At 35.3% G+C, this 14,296-nt stretch overlaps 1 protein-coding gene and 1 long non-coding RNA gene across 6 annotated transcripts in view; both read right to left on the reverse strand.

Annotated features, from left to right (window-relative positions):
- The window catches only part of LOC138698387 (uncharacterized), a 107,402-nt gene that overhangs the window by 67,000 nt on the left and 26,106 nt on the right, over positions 1-14,296 (reverse strand). For 3 of the 5 annotated variants that reach the window (XR_011331861.1, XR_011331858.1, XR_011331859.1), the window contains one exon: positions 6,459-11,460. Coding sequence is in view for 1 of the 5 variants with exons in the window: in XM_069824257.1 (XP_069680358.1) it covers positions 6,870-6,930 (61 nt within the window). In the remaining 4 variants the exon portion in view is untranslated. Of the gene's footprint in view, positions 1-6,458; positions 13,971-14,296 lie in introns of all 5 variants that reach the window. The other 2 variants (XR_011331860.1, XM_069824257.1) reach the window with 2 other exon arrangements.
- Positions 2,533-5,364, reverse strand: LOC138698386 (uncharacterized). Its single transcript, XR_011331857.1, has 3 exons — positions 4,795-5,364; positions 4,212-4,341; positions 2,533-3,124 (listed from the first exon to the last, which is right to left on the reverse strand). It is a non-coding gene; the product is annotated as an uncharacterized lncRNA (long non-coding RNA).

Here is a 14,296-nt window from a genome sequence, read left to right on the forward strand (position 1 = left end):
CACCAGTCCGCGACGCGGACCCCCCCCCCCCCCCCCCAACTCAATGCATTACCTTCGACACGCGACGTCGAGACACTTGACGGCAAAACATCTGAACTACATCTCGTTACACATAGCGGCAGAATGCGGAACTACATCCCTTGTTACACGGCCTGATCGGTATTACAGGTATCCGTTATGCCAGCATTAGAGCACGATCGGTACTGCAGATACCTATTATACCAACACATACTGGTATTTTTCATATCGCCAAAGGAGTGTGTAATGGTTTATCAGTTTAAATAACATGTTTAACCACAATATTTATATCACATTTTTGTTTTAACATGTGAATATAAATATAATGGTTGAACATGAAACTGAAAACCATTAACACACTCCCTCTTTTAACACCGTCATTTAACCCTTTTATTAAATTAATTTATCAAATTTGACTAATAAAAGTTTTTGCATCTTCTAGATCAAATATGTAATTGAGATACAGGATGCGAATAGGATAGGATACTTCTCTCCAAAACACCTTAAGCACTATTTTAAAATAATGTTATGTATCATGTATTGGAAGATAAAAACAAAGATTGACTTTGGAATATTGACTTCGAAGTTATTATTGGTCAGTTATATAATTATAATTCGCTCTTAATTTTTTTATGTCAAACATTAGCTTGAAAATAGTCATAAGATGTTTTGCTGTGACATAGTACAACGCACGTTCATAAACATTTATAAAACACCACTTTATTTGTTTTACACCGTCAGAGCTGAACATCTATTTTTAAAAGTAACTGCCATTAGTTTAATATATGGATATTAAAAATCTAAGTAATCAATAATCATCACTGATAAAGAATACAAAGAAAACTATTTGTCTACAACAAACATAAAATTAACTTAGACTTTTAATAAAAACACCATTAAGAAATACAAGTAAAAAAAATATTTTTCATCCTCTGATGTATAGTTGATTCAAAACACTGAACATATTAGAAAAAGTGCAATACAATTTATTAGAGATAAGTCTATACTTCGCAACATTTCCTAATTTTGAGCTTTGATACTGAGTGTTTGATTTGGTTGTGGCCCCATTGCTCAAAATATGTTGTTGTTGTATTCTAATGCCAGGGGTTTGACAAAGTCATTTGACCTCTTGCACTCCAATATTTTTCGAAGATATTATTATGGCCAGCCACTGAAGCACAGATTTTGAGGTGTTCCGAATCCATTTCTTGGTTTGAGTTGCACAGTGGGTAGTTAGGGGACTGATATATTCCAATTCTATGCAGGTGTTTGTTTGGCCAGACAGTCATGGCCTGTTGCCAATCTAAATGCAGCTACAGACGATTTTCGTGGTAAATCGGGAATTAACTGTGGATTATGATGCAGAGAGTTCCATTTTTTCCCTTGAGATTTGTGTTATCAAATTTTGTTTGTTGAAGTCTAAGTATGTAGATTTAATAAATCTTTTCACAGAGTAATACGTAGATTTAGTAACAGGTCTGTAAGTAGCAGTGCTGCCCTTCTTTGCTAAAGCATCAGCATTCTCGTTTTCCAGGATTCCACAATGGCATGGTATCCACTGGAATACAATTCTTTTATTGAGTGATATTAATTGAGAGAGCATTTTAGTTATTTCTGCTGTTTGAGATGAAAGTATGTATTTAGAGACTATTGATAGAATAGCTGCTTTGGAGTCTGACAATATAACTGCATTCTTAAATTTATTGATGTGGCATAGAAGATTCCTGAGACTTTCACTTATTACAATGATTTCTCCGTCAAAACTTGTTGTTCCATATCCAAGAGATATATAAAGTGAGAAGAGACAAAATATTGTACCATATTTACTCTCTTCTTAGCTGATGTTATACAAGCATTCCATTATAAAAAATTTAGTTGCTTCTGTACCATTAAAGTAGTCCCGCCCAGAAATCCGATTGGGGGACTATTTTGCTGCATAGAATTGGAATATATCAGTCTCCTAACTGTCCATTGTGCTACTCAAACCAAGAAATGGATTCGGAACACCTCAAAATCTGTGCTTCAGTGGCTGACCATGACAATAATTTTGAAAAATACTGGAGTGCAAGAGGTCAAATAACTTTATTGTCAAATGCCTGGCATTAGAAAACATCAACATATTTACTCTGGTCATGATAATATCTTTGAAAAATATTGGAGTGCAAGAGGTCAAATGACTTTATTGTCAGACGCCTGACATTAGAAAACAACAACATATTTACTCTCTAAACATTCTAATTAATGCACCCAAATCTCACCAGTTGCAGAATTTGTAGATTCGTATCGCTGCCACTGGACTCCCTCCTATGCCCTATAGATGACACAACTGAAATGCTCATTGTACTAGTAATTATTATTTGTATTTATATTACTATGTAATGTTAACTTAGGGTCTTAAAGATCGTTAGATTTATCATTGCCCTATATATTACAAAAATTATATTGCTCATAATGTAGAAGTAAAGTACTCTACTTTTTTTTTTCAGATGAATGAATGAATTCCCTTTATTTTCCTTCAATTAACTGAAGAAATCAACACATTAAACGAAATGAGATAACAATGATAATAATAATAATAATAATAATAATAATAATAATAATAATTCATTCTAGTACCGAGGTCATGGAAAGCATGGGGCTCTACCTCCATGCCCCCCAAATGCCTTCTTGACATGTTACGAGGATACCTTTACCTTTTACCTTTAATAATAATAATAATAATAATAATAATAATAATAATAATAATAATTAATGAAGTCCATTACCATACACTTGTCAACAAAATTAAACACAATTTTGTTAAAAGATAAAGACAATGAATGAATCACTCAATGAAAGAGAATACAGGTTCAAATTGATGCCACAGTGAAGTGCATTGAATGAAGCAATTATGTTAGGTGGTGAAAAAGGTTAATGTAAGTAGGCTGGTGATGAAGTGGGTCGTAGTTCTTAAGTGGGATACCAAGCATCCCTTGATGGAATGGCCCCTCTTAGTAAGTTATATCTGAAGTCACTGTTATACTGATTACTGCGAAAATGGCTTGCACATATATAGGCCCTTCTGTAAGGATGAGGATTTTGTGCCACAGCTGCCCACATGTGGTACCTGTTACAATCAAAATTCTATTATTATCTTAAAAAAAATACACAAACCAGGGTTGGTATTAATTTAAATTAATGATTTAATCATGATGTAAATAAAATAATTTTCATTTTATTTACATCAAATAATTGTTACTACTTAAATCACAGATTAAAATTATATGCACCTAACATGATTAAGATGAGAAATTAACTTCCTGAAAAAAAAATAAAATAAACTTTTACATATGGCTGTTCTGCTGCTTCTTAAAACTATTAGCAATATATACGATTAGCAAACTTGCATCTCTGCAATGAACAAAATATTTTCTATGGTGAAATATATTTTTCTTCCTATGAATTCATATAAAATTTCACCACAGAAAAATCTTTGTTTATTACAGACATATAATTCTAGCATTTTCTGAAGAAATGGACAGGTTTTGAAAGTTTGCTTCTCATATGTCTTTTCCCAACTCCTAATTAAGGAGCAACAGAACACATGGTACAGGTAGTCAAGTAGAGCCTACTTTCGGAATCACCACCTAATTAAAGCACAGTATGATGCTGAGGATTGAAATGAATAGTTGTAGCTCATAACAATATTCAAAGTAAAAGTTGCACAATGCCAAATGGACTATGTATTTATTCTGAAAACACACAATGCTAAGCTCTTCTGATAAATTTATTTGTAAATATTAATCTCCCTAAATAGTTGAATTCTTTTCTAATGAATAACAAATTGAGCATAATATCTTGCCTAAGTCTAAGCTAATTATTATTATCATTAAGTGCAGGTTATTAGTGCTGTAACTCTTCATGTATTAATAATGAGGCCTATGTGTAAACATAGTAAATTATTTTTGAAGCGATGTTGTTAATTACTTAAAATAACACATTAACAAAATACACAATTATGTAGGAATTAATGCACAAATTAAGTTTAAATGAATTACAAAAGAAGGCAAAAACTCATTTTAATAAACAAATATGAATTTGACAAATAATTCTCACTTAAATTTAAAAATCACTACAGTTTACCAACCCTGACTATTTACTGATGATATATAAGGATATCTTTGCATTGAGCTTATGCCAATGCCATTGCTTACCTTTTAAGCTGTGCTGCATTACTTGGCACAGGAAACAGGAATAACCAGGTCTTCTCATTACTATCCGATTTCTGACAGTACACTGCAGCACATTCACAGTGTAAAACTCCGCCATTTGTCTTTCTATTAACTGAAACAAACCAGCAGTAACCTACTATCATATAATGCATTAATAACACTACATTTCACAGAACAATTGAAGGATTGCAGTATAGTCAACGTTTGTGAAATATTCCTGGAAGAATTCTATCCACGAGTCTATAAAAATAATAAATATCTCCGGCAATTTAACTCCTTTTATTTTATCAAAATTATTCCAGTAAAGGTATTACTGTTAACTGTAAAGTCAAATTTCTAACATATCTTTTTTCGGGAACAACACTTCTTTACTATTGCGTTACCAAGCTAAGGTACCCCGCCATCCTTTGGTAACGCAACTGTAAAGAATTACACCGGGAACAACATATTTAGTCATATCAGATTTTGTCCCACGAATTTTAAGATGTCTGACCAACTTAACTTAGCTATATACAAAAATAATATGTTCGTTCATACCCAAAGTGTATATTAACTGTTAGCTTACCTTTAAAGCTCTTGGCGTAATTGCAGTTAGGCCTAATACACTGTTGTAATTCAACACAGAAGTCAGTTCATCATGTGGTAGTGGTAGAAGGAAGGTAATCGCATTCTGAAGTTTATCCCTGCAAACAATTACAGATCTCAGTTTAATAAACGTTTAAGATATGACAGAATAATTCAGTTTAAATTAGAAAACATGACGGTGCAGTTAAGCTGCATCTACACGGTTCAGTTTTTCATGCTCGTACGCACGCAGTCTGAGAAGAATATTGAAAGAATCAAGTTTAAAGTGCATGTTGAATTAAGATACATTAAGATTTTCTATCTACAAGGTACGCCATATTAATATTAAAATACCAAAATACCATGTGATGGAGTGTAAAAACCGATTATAGTTTCACTGACCAAGTTCTGCAGCAGCGAAAGCTAAAATAATATATTATCCTGCACATTGTGTGCACTTCCGTTATTATTAAATACCAATCTTGCAGGCATTGCTTGAATGTGTGAAGTTGAAAGAAAAGTTGAACCGTGTAGATGTAATCTCAAACATATTTCTTTCTTACCTTCAACATTGCGAATTATTTCTTGTTGCAGGAAAGCACCAGTAACTTCTCAATTAACTCGATCTGTTCAAATTTCTTCCTTAAGCAGCCATGTTCGTCTATTCCATAATTTATACAAGATTTAAACAGAATAGGAATGCCAACATCCAACAATTCATAAACTGAACAAATGAGGTTAATAGGTCATACACACTATACAGTACACTAATATGGCTACTTTGTCCTCGAATGAAAATGCAGATTAGCTATATAGTAATAGTAATAATAATCCGAATATTATAAAACTGACAAATTCTGTAAATAATGGATGTTAATAATATCTGTTTAAAACTGTCATATTGGGAAAACTTATAACCAAAGAACTTTCGAAACCAAAGAGTTTTGTACTGCTAATTTTACAAACTCTGTGATCGAAATACAGCCAGCGCTGTCCTGACCACATGCGGCAAACTATGGAACATCTATGAGCATCCAACATCTATCATTTGAGTTAAACCCCCCTGGCGATACTGCGATGTCGCGTCGCGTGTCGCGTCATTGTAAATTAAGCGTAACTCAATCATACGTACAACAATGCACCAAGATCTGAAAGAAAGATACTGAAAATGCGGGATGAATTTAAAATTGATGGACAGTGTTGCCAACAAATAAAATAACGCCTGGGTATTTTTTACCCCAGCGCGTGTGCTTACGGGTTAAAAAATGTGCTATATTAAAGTACTAATTGTGAACTCCTAATTGAATCCAAGCACCTAGCTTCTACTTCACTAAATATGCATGTTTAATTATTAATTATTTTATTTTTAATAATAGCACTTTAGTCATAATTAACGTAAAAGTTATTTCAGTAACAAAAGTACAGTATAATTCTACTTTGCAGCTAGGCTACAACTTAACCTGGTTTACAATTTTATTACATTTGTTTACTACGTTTCCACATCATAAGAGGTTTCTAATCAAGCATATGAGAAAGTAATAGATCTCATGGAAAAGTTGTTAATTTAATATTCTCCAATAAGTAGCATACTACTTAATACAGTGCTACCAAATTATTTTTACAAAACACAAAATAACTTAGGTATTTCAAAAGTTCAAAACTTACATTAACATAGATATAATATCGAAGCTTAATGTATGAGTCTTATTGCACGTAATATTTTTTGTTCCCCTGAATTACGTATAAACCAGATACAACTGCAACTAATGACTAAATAGTAGATAAAAACTATTGGTGAAAATAAAGTGTCTCCTTTATTATATTACATTCTTTCTTGTGTATAAAAACTATAATTTCATGTCAATTATAATGCCATAAAAATGTTCATTTTTGCGATGCTATACTTTTTTTTTTTTGCGTATTTCTGGCTGAAGCCGGCACAAGGATTTACTATTCAGGGTTGTGTTATATAACTCACAATTTGTTAATGTAGTAATATTACATTTTTAAAGAAGTAAAATATTGTAACTAAGTACTCTACAATACATTCTTATCTAATGGGTTATTTTTAAAAACCTTTTGCATTCACTTGAATAGCAATCCTGAAATTGGGCACAGAAAACAGGGCTAGCGCCATTCGGCGACGAACCACTGAACTAGAGGAAGTAACGTCACTTTCTCTTCTACCTGCTCTGCTATTACTACTACTGTTGTGGTCTGTCAACTGAAGTTGGGTGACTTGCTGAACGGATGACTACTGCGTTTGACTCCGCTCACACTTACCAGGATTTCTGACACCACCATTACACTTGATAATGGAAAAGAAACGAGTTTACTGAAAGAGCTGGGGCTCTCAGGATATTATAGAAAAATTATATGGTTACTGAACTTAGGTTCTAGACTGAATTAGTTGTGAATGAAACTATACTTGATTTATTAAATATATTCAAAATATATACAGTGAGTCACTGAATTATTTGGACGTGAAGGGTATAAGTGCGCTAAACACATTTGTCTCTTTACATATAACTTTTGAAAGGAAAAATATAATTCTTTACTCGTGCCACATATATACAATCATATCTTAATTAAACATATATGTTAATAGTTATAAACAGAAATAAAATTCACAATAAATTGAAACTTAAGTCATTCTTTGGTTAACAAAATTATTCGGACACAGGACATCTTTCTAAATAAAATTAGTTCTGTATCTGTATAAAAAATATTCAATACCTGGCTGGCCTCCCTTTCGTTTTACAATTTCTGCTAATCATTCAGACATGCTTTGCACCAATTTTCTTGTGTAAACCTTGCACACGTTTCGCCATTCTTTCCGAAGCCTCTCCTTAAGATGTTGTTTTGATTTTATTGGGGGTTTCCTCACTTGTTTTTCCAACCTGTCCCATAAATGTTCAATCACATTCATCCCTGGAGACTGCGGAGTAGGATGGAGTACCTTGGGGCACTGGTACAGCGACCAGAGTTGTACAATATAGGACGTATGCTTGGAGTCATTATCTTGGTAGGATGCGAACCAGTCATGAATCCCCATTTTTTTCTCACTTTGCTGTAGATTATCCTTCAGGAGTTGAAAGTATGAATACTTGTCCATTTTTCCGTCAATGAACACTAGATTGCCAACTCCGCTTGCGGACATATACCCCCATACCATTACACTGCCAACACCATGCTTAACTGTTACTTACATATTTTGTTCGCTAAACTCTTCATTGGGTCTTCGCGATACTGTAATCTGGCCATCTGATTCGCTGATATTAAATTTACTCTCGTCTGAAAAGATAATTCGATTCCACCAATCCTGATGCTTTTCTAGGTACTCTTTTGCGAACAGTAGTCTTTTACTCTTGTTTATTTTGTTGATGTAGGGCTTGTTTCTTGCCACCCGGCCATGAAAATTGTTTCTCCTCAGAACTTTTCTAACAGTCTCGGGATGGACTTCTTTCCCTAGTTCTTCATTGACCTCAGAAGCAATTCTTGGAGCACTTAATCTAGGATTTTTTTTACCTTCCGTACTATTATTGCTTCTTCTCGCATGGAATATGTCCTTGGACGTCCTGAGTGAGGATACAATTCAAGTCTGTCTTCATCTCTGAATATCTCTGAGCAATATCCGCCACTGTGCTCTTCTTCATCTGTAGTATATCGGCTATGTATCGCGGGGGCGTATTTTGCGGGCTACCGGTGGTAGCCCAAGGAAATTACAAAAGAAAAATTTTATAATATAACATAATGTAATAATTTTGTATTATTAGTTTTACCATAGTAATTAAAATTAAAGTAATTGTTAGATATATTTTGTGTAATAATAGGGTCAGCGGTAGCCCATACCCTTTAACCAGTATACGCCACTGATGTATCGGAATTTCCCCTTGCATGGTGGAAGACCACTGACTGACGCTGCTCGAACATACTGTCTTTTCCTCTACGCCCCATTTGTTTCTATACACTACACAATACTGAGCTACTGAGGGCACACACTGTTATATACCGGTAGTGACTATTCGTGTATCTGACTATGTTATTCTATAGACTGCAGACAACTTAATCTGTTGTCACTGATTGGTGTCCGAAAACTTATGTTGAAGTCACATTATGACGTATATGGGTTCGAACCCCACTACTGCTTCCTAATCAAAGTAAAAATATACATTAAACCCACTATGTATAATCTTTGAAAAGTAAACTTTCCAACAGTTCACTTAAAATTCCTTATTGATACTTTTTACACATGTGACCGTATTAATTAGTAATAAAGAGGCATTGTCCGAATAATTTAGTGATTCACTGTACACAAAGAGTTACTTACATGGTAACTCTCTTGTCGGAGCTGACGCTATGACAATGTATTGTCTTCCACTTCTTCTTTACCAAAAACTCTGATTATGACTCACTGTATCACTGTCTATCACCAATCCTCTCACCATCACTTTTTATGTTCCCCTATCGGTTTCCCGGTTGGGGTACAACCAATGCTATCCACCAGGTGAGATGGGCTTTAAACCCCTTATGATTATACATGCTTAAAGATGTCGTCTTAATCAAACATCTGTTACAATTAATTCGATTCAGTGCAATACAGTGATAAGTCACTTTAATGAGACTATGCGTAAGAAAAGAGTTCGAACAATGTGTGATATAATTTAACCAATTAAAATGCAGGCTTTGTTGCACTGGGCCAATGCGGTTAGTCCAGCAGTAATTCGTGGCATAAGAATACTTTTATCATAGGCAGTGATTTATCGCATGTGCGACAAAACTCTTTAACACTGGCTAAGCATCTATCTACTTCACAAGCTGGGGTTTCATTGGGTGTCTGCTTAAAACCATGTATTTCGCTGACACTGTTCCTGGACAGTTTCAAATTTAATACCCGACAGGAAATCATGCTACAGGGCGTTCTTAAGCCCTAGGGCATAACAATGCCCCCTTCATTTCAAAAAGACGATGCCTCAATGGCATGTGCTTTTTCATTGAACTTATCTGGCCTAGTGATCGTGGATTAGATTCTGGAATACAGTCACACACACACAAGCAACAGAAAGAGTTAACAGAGGGTTAATCTTGTGTCAGGGACTCTTTCTGCTCATGCAGGCTTACGAGATATTTATTTCCTTGACATTGGCCTACAAATGCACACCATGTATACTATGAATCTGGTGGTCGCAGAATTACAAAGCAGAGCAAAATCACTAATAATGATTTTAAAATTTGGTTTATACATTCTAATTGGTTTTGGGTTTTCTGTGTTAAATTTTGAGATATTCTATAATTTTGTGTTGCTTCGGTTCGGTTCGTTGCATGGCGTTAGCTATAACACTTATCAACCTTAGTTAAAATAATAGATTTTCAGTCTTACTAATAAACAGTTTATAGTTTTTATACGAGACTTATGCAGAGTTGAGACAGAAAACGTTACTAATAAACCGTGAATAAGCTATGGACGTATAAACAGGCTGTAACTATACAATGGGAATTGCCTTGCAGTAGTTATATACACGAAACCCCTTGTTTAAGCGTTGTATATAGCGAAAAAATGGCCGCCCCTCTAACAGCTGTTCATATCGACTGTCATTTTATGATGATGGTTACCTTGTAACCATAGAAGAACAAACCAAAGATCATAGAATTATTAGAATAATATTGCTGTAGCTTGTACTCTTTGACCAAAATGTAGTGTGGTAATCGATTAGAGCCAGTTGTACTATCGATATTTAACATGGCACATTAGAGCACTCTACCGGATGCAATAGAGAACCTAAGATATTTTATTACCTTTCGTAATGACGAAACTATGACGTAGCTGTGTAACAGTTATATTGTTATACACGACGTATGTAGTGATTATTAGTACGGAATTTACACACGACTTATAAACGAGCTACTCATTGTATAAGACAGTTAAACGTCTGTATACAGGGCTTTTATTAGTAAGACCGTTTGAATAGTTTTCCTTTTCTTTACAATAAAACCTTACAATCTAAGATAATACAGTATTTCTCTCTCTCTCACTCATTCCTTTTCTTTCCGGGGCGCTGATATGCATTCTTCTCTCCTCACTCATACTTTACACACACATTGTTTTTTTTATTTTTTATTTTTTTTCCATCTTTTTCAAGTCATATGCCTAAACTAGGTTATCCATGTTTGTGGGTAGGTGCGTTACTTATTCACAAATCCCGGATGCACCGCGTGAGGAGGGAGAGCATCCAACGGAACACCTTCATTTGCCGTCAGTGTCGCAACTTCTCCCACTTGCAACTGTTGTCCAGGTCACCTGCGAGGCACCTCGCACCATGTCTCGCATCCTGAGCACTGCAATAATAATCGCCGCTGTTGCCCCAGTCTCCGTGAGGCCTCGTACGGCATTCTGCAGAGCAGGATCACCGGGGACCTTGCCTTGTGCGACATGTCGGGAACATATGAAAAATGCAAATCAACATCAGTATTATTCATACAGAGGCGAGGATCCCTCATGCACTTGCGCTTACGTGTCTTCTGCTGTCCTGCTTGCCACATGTGAGTTATGTGCTGAGTACTGGTAGCATTCCAGCTGGTGAGTGACGTCACCTGTCCTTCATGGCTCTCTTTGCTTACGCTGTGTTTCATGTTACACCACCGGCAGTACGTCTTGCATTCTCGAAACCTAGAACACATACATACAGTAAGTTCGAGTAGCACAATGATTAAATTAAGGTAATCGTATACTTACTCACGAAAGAGTTTTAGTTGTGACATGTCTAACTTCAACTTTCACATCAACTAAGCTTTCTTTTAAATTATCATTTGAGATATGTTTGAAATTGAATATTTAGGCAGAATAACCTTTAAGTTTATATTATATGCTATTATATTCTTGTGTTAAATTAATCCTAAGCTTAGAAACATATCTTATTTCATTGTTCAAAAACTTTCAAAATCTATATCATATTACATAGCAGTTAACTTGGATCAACAGAATTATTTATGATACAGTTATTTTAAGTTACAAAAGTAGAAGTAAATTTTACATGTGCCATTTTGAACTTTGGCATCTCCAGACGAGCTTCGTGCTCTACTTAATATTATGGAATATGGAGAAGTAGGTTGGGATCTGTACAGACAAAACCAAATCGATTCAATAGAAAAGGTCCAACACAAGGCAGCAAAATATGTCAAAATGGGGAAGGGACATGGTGAGGAGATAGTAAAAGATTTAGGGTGGGAACCTCTCAAATCAAGGCGACGAAAAACCAGACTCACCGCATTGTTTAAGGCACATATGGGACACAAAGCATGGACCGATATCAATGCTAGATTAGCAACACCATCATACTTAGGAAGGGCTGATCATATTAGGAAGTTTAAATGTAGAAAACAAAGAACAGACGTGGCAAAATTTTCCTTTGTTAACCGCACAATAGTAGACTGGAACAGCTTACCTGCGGCAATCTTTCAGGGTGGTCCTCTTAAAATCAATACATTTAAGGAAAGGTTGAGAAGATTAGACTGAAAATGTAATTGGAGGTACAGTGTAATTATTTAAGTTGTGCCATGTAACTAATTGAGTTGATATATAATTAATTAAGTTGATATGTAATTAATTAAGATGGTATGTAATTTAGTTGATATGTAAATAAATTAGGGTGATATGTAATTAATTAAGATGATATGTAATTAAGATGGTATGTAAATAAATTAAGGTGATATGTAATTATTTAAATTGGTAATAGTTGGGTGAAACAGAAGTACTTATAAGTTAGATTTACTTTTGCTTATCGTAGGCATTATTATAGAGTAGTTTTTATTTATAGTCCTAGGTTTATTGCATCTAATATTTATAGATTTACGTTTATTTTATTTTATTTCTGTAATTGTAATTATTGTATATTATATATCACTGCCACCGGGTGTATACCCAATTGTAGTGTTAATAAATACATACAATATACTTGGAGTTTTTCCTGGAATAGACGATATCACATCGAAGATCATTCAGATCCGATAACACAGGCTTCTTCAGTTTCCTCTGGTTAGACAGTGCGGCTGAGTAGCTGAAAATATTGTTACATCCGGAGAACAGAGAGTGTAAATCTCATCCCCATATTTTTGTTAGACCACTTTCTTACAACAACAATTAGACAATCTACAATCAAATAGGTTAGTAAATATTTCTGGTTCGCAATCCATAGCGAGGTGAAGTTGGTTGGCTTCTCTGTTCGGCTGTTTCATTACTCACACTGGAGCATTTACTGAATTATGAGGAGAATCGAACTCGTGGTCTGGTCAGTAGAACTGTGTGCCTGGGGAGGATCATGTAATCTTGCTTTCCACGAGGCAAGAGGGATTTCGTCCTCGGACTCAAAATCCTCATCTCTTTCTACTCTTTCTCTTAATTTGCTTAGCAGTATCTCATCTTCCGATGTCCACGCATTTTCTGTCGCCGTTCTTGACGTTTCACTCATTATCCCTTCACCTTGGGGTTCTCTGTTCGATTCCATTTCCAGGGTCCTTCATCATTCTCCCACTAGTGCGTGTACATACTTTTCGTATTACTTTCAGTAGGGTGAATGTCGTCATCCTGACCATTGACTCTACAGGGCCACAACTTTAACCTATTTACGTGAACTACTTGTGTTCTACCGTCTCCATAGCGAATGCGGTAATTGACTTCATTTAGTCTTCTACTATCTCAACTGGGCCTGTCCATTGTTTAGCTAGTTTCTTAGTTACTCCCTTTTTCAACACTGTGCTGTGTATGAATACTTTGTCTCCTATCTCAAATGTTTGAAGTTTCACATTTCGCCTCTTGTACTGTCTCGCTTGCGTTGTCTTACTTTGCTTTAATCAATCTCTAACCACTTTGTAGGCCGTCTCTAGCTTCCTGGCTAGCCAACTACATTGCAGAGACATTGTGGTAACAATGAAGATGGAATTTCGTGACCACTTTGGTGTGGAACCACCAAGGAAAGCAAAAATGTTGAGGTGGGAAAAACGTGCATTCGCAACATTTTGTATTGCAAGCATGCTGATACCTGAATACGATCTTTCCCAGCACGTGGACTGGAAGAGGACCTGCAGATGATCAAGCTCCTTTTGCCTAGCCTCCACGAAGTCCCGACCTCACAACTCCTGATAATGCTCTCTAGGGTTCGTCAAAGACAAAGTGCGAAATCACTGCAACAACACAACGGCACAATTACGAGCAATTGTGGAAGATGCCTTCAACGAAGTGACCCTTGATTATTTTTGTAAAACATCTGCAGAATTCAGCTATGCTATGAAAATGAAGGTCTTCATAACGATGTCTTGGATCGTTAAACTATGTTCATATCAATCAACCAACCATCCCATCGTAGTGTCGTAATAACTGGGGGGTACGCCCACTTTGTGACTTCTCTGTATGTGTTTTCACTAATAAATACTGTGAAGCATCTTATTTCATCAATCATTTCGACATTTCGCGATCCTCTCAGTAACTTCACAAATGAATAGAAGTCGAA

Source organism: Periplaneta americana, chromosome 4 (genome assembly GCF_040183065.1).
Source record: "Periplaneta americana isolate PAMFEO1 chromosome 4, P.americana_PAMFEO1_priV1, whole genome shotgun sequence".
NCBI classification, from domain to species: domain Eukaryota; kingdom Metazoa; phylum Arthropoda; class Insecta; order Blattodea; family Blattidae; genus Periplaneta; species Periplaneta americana.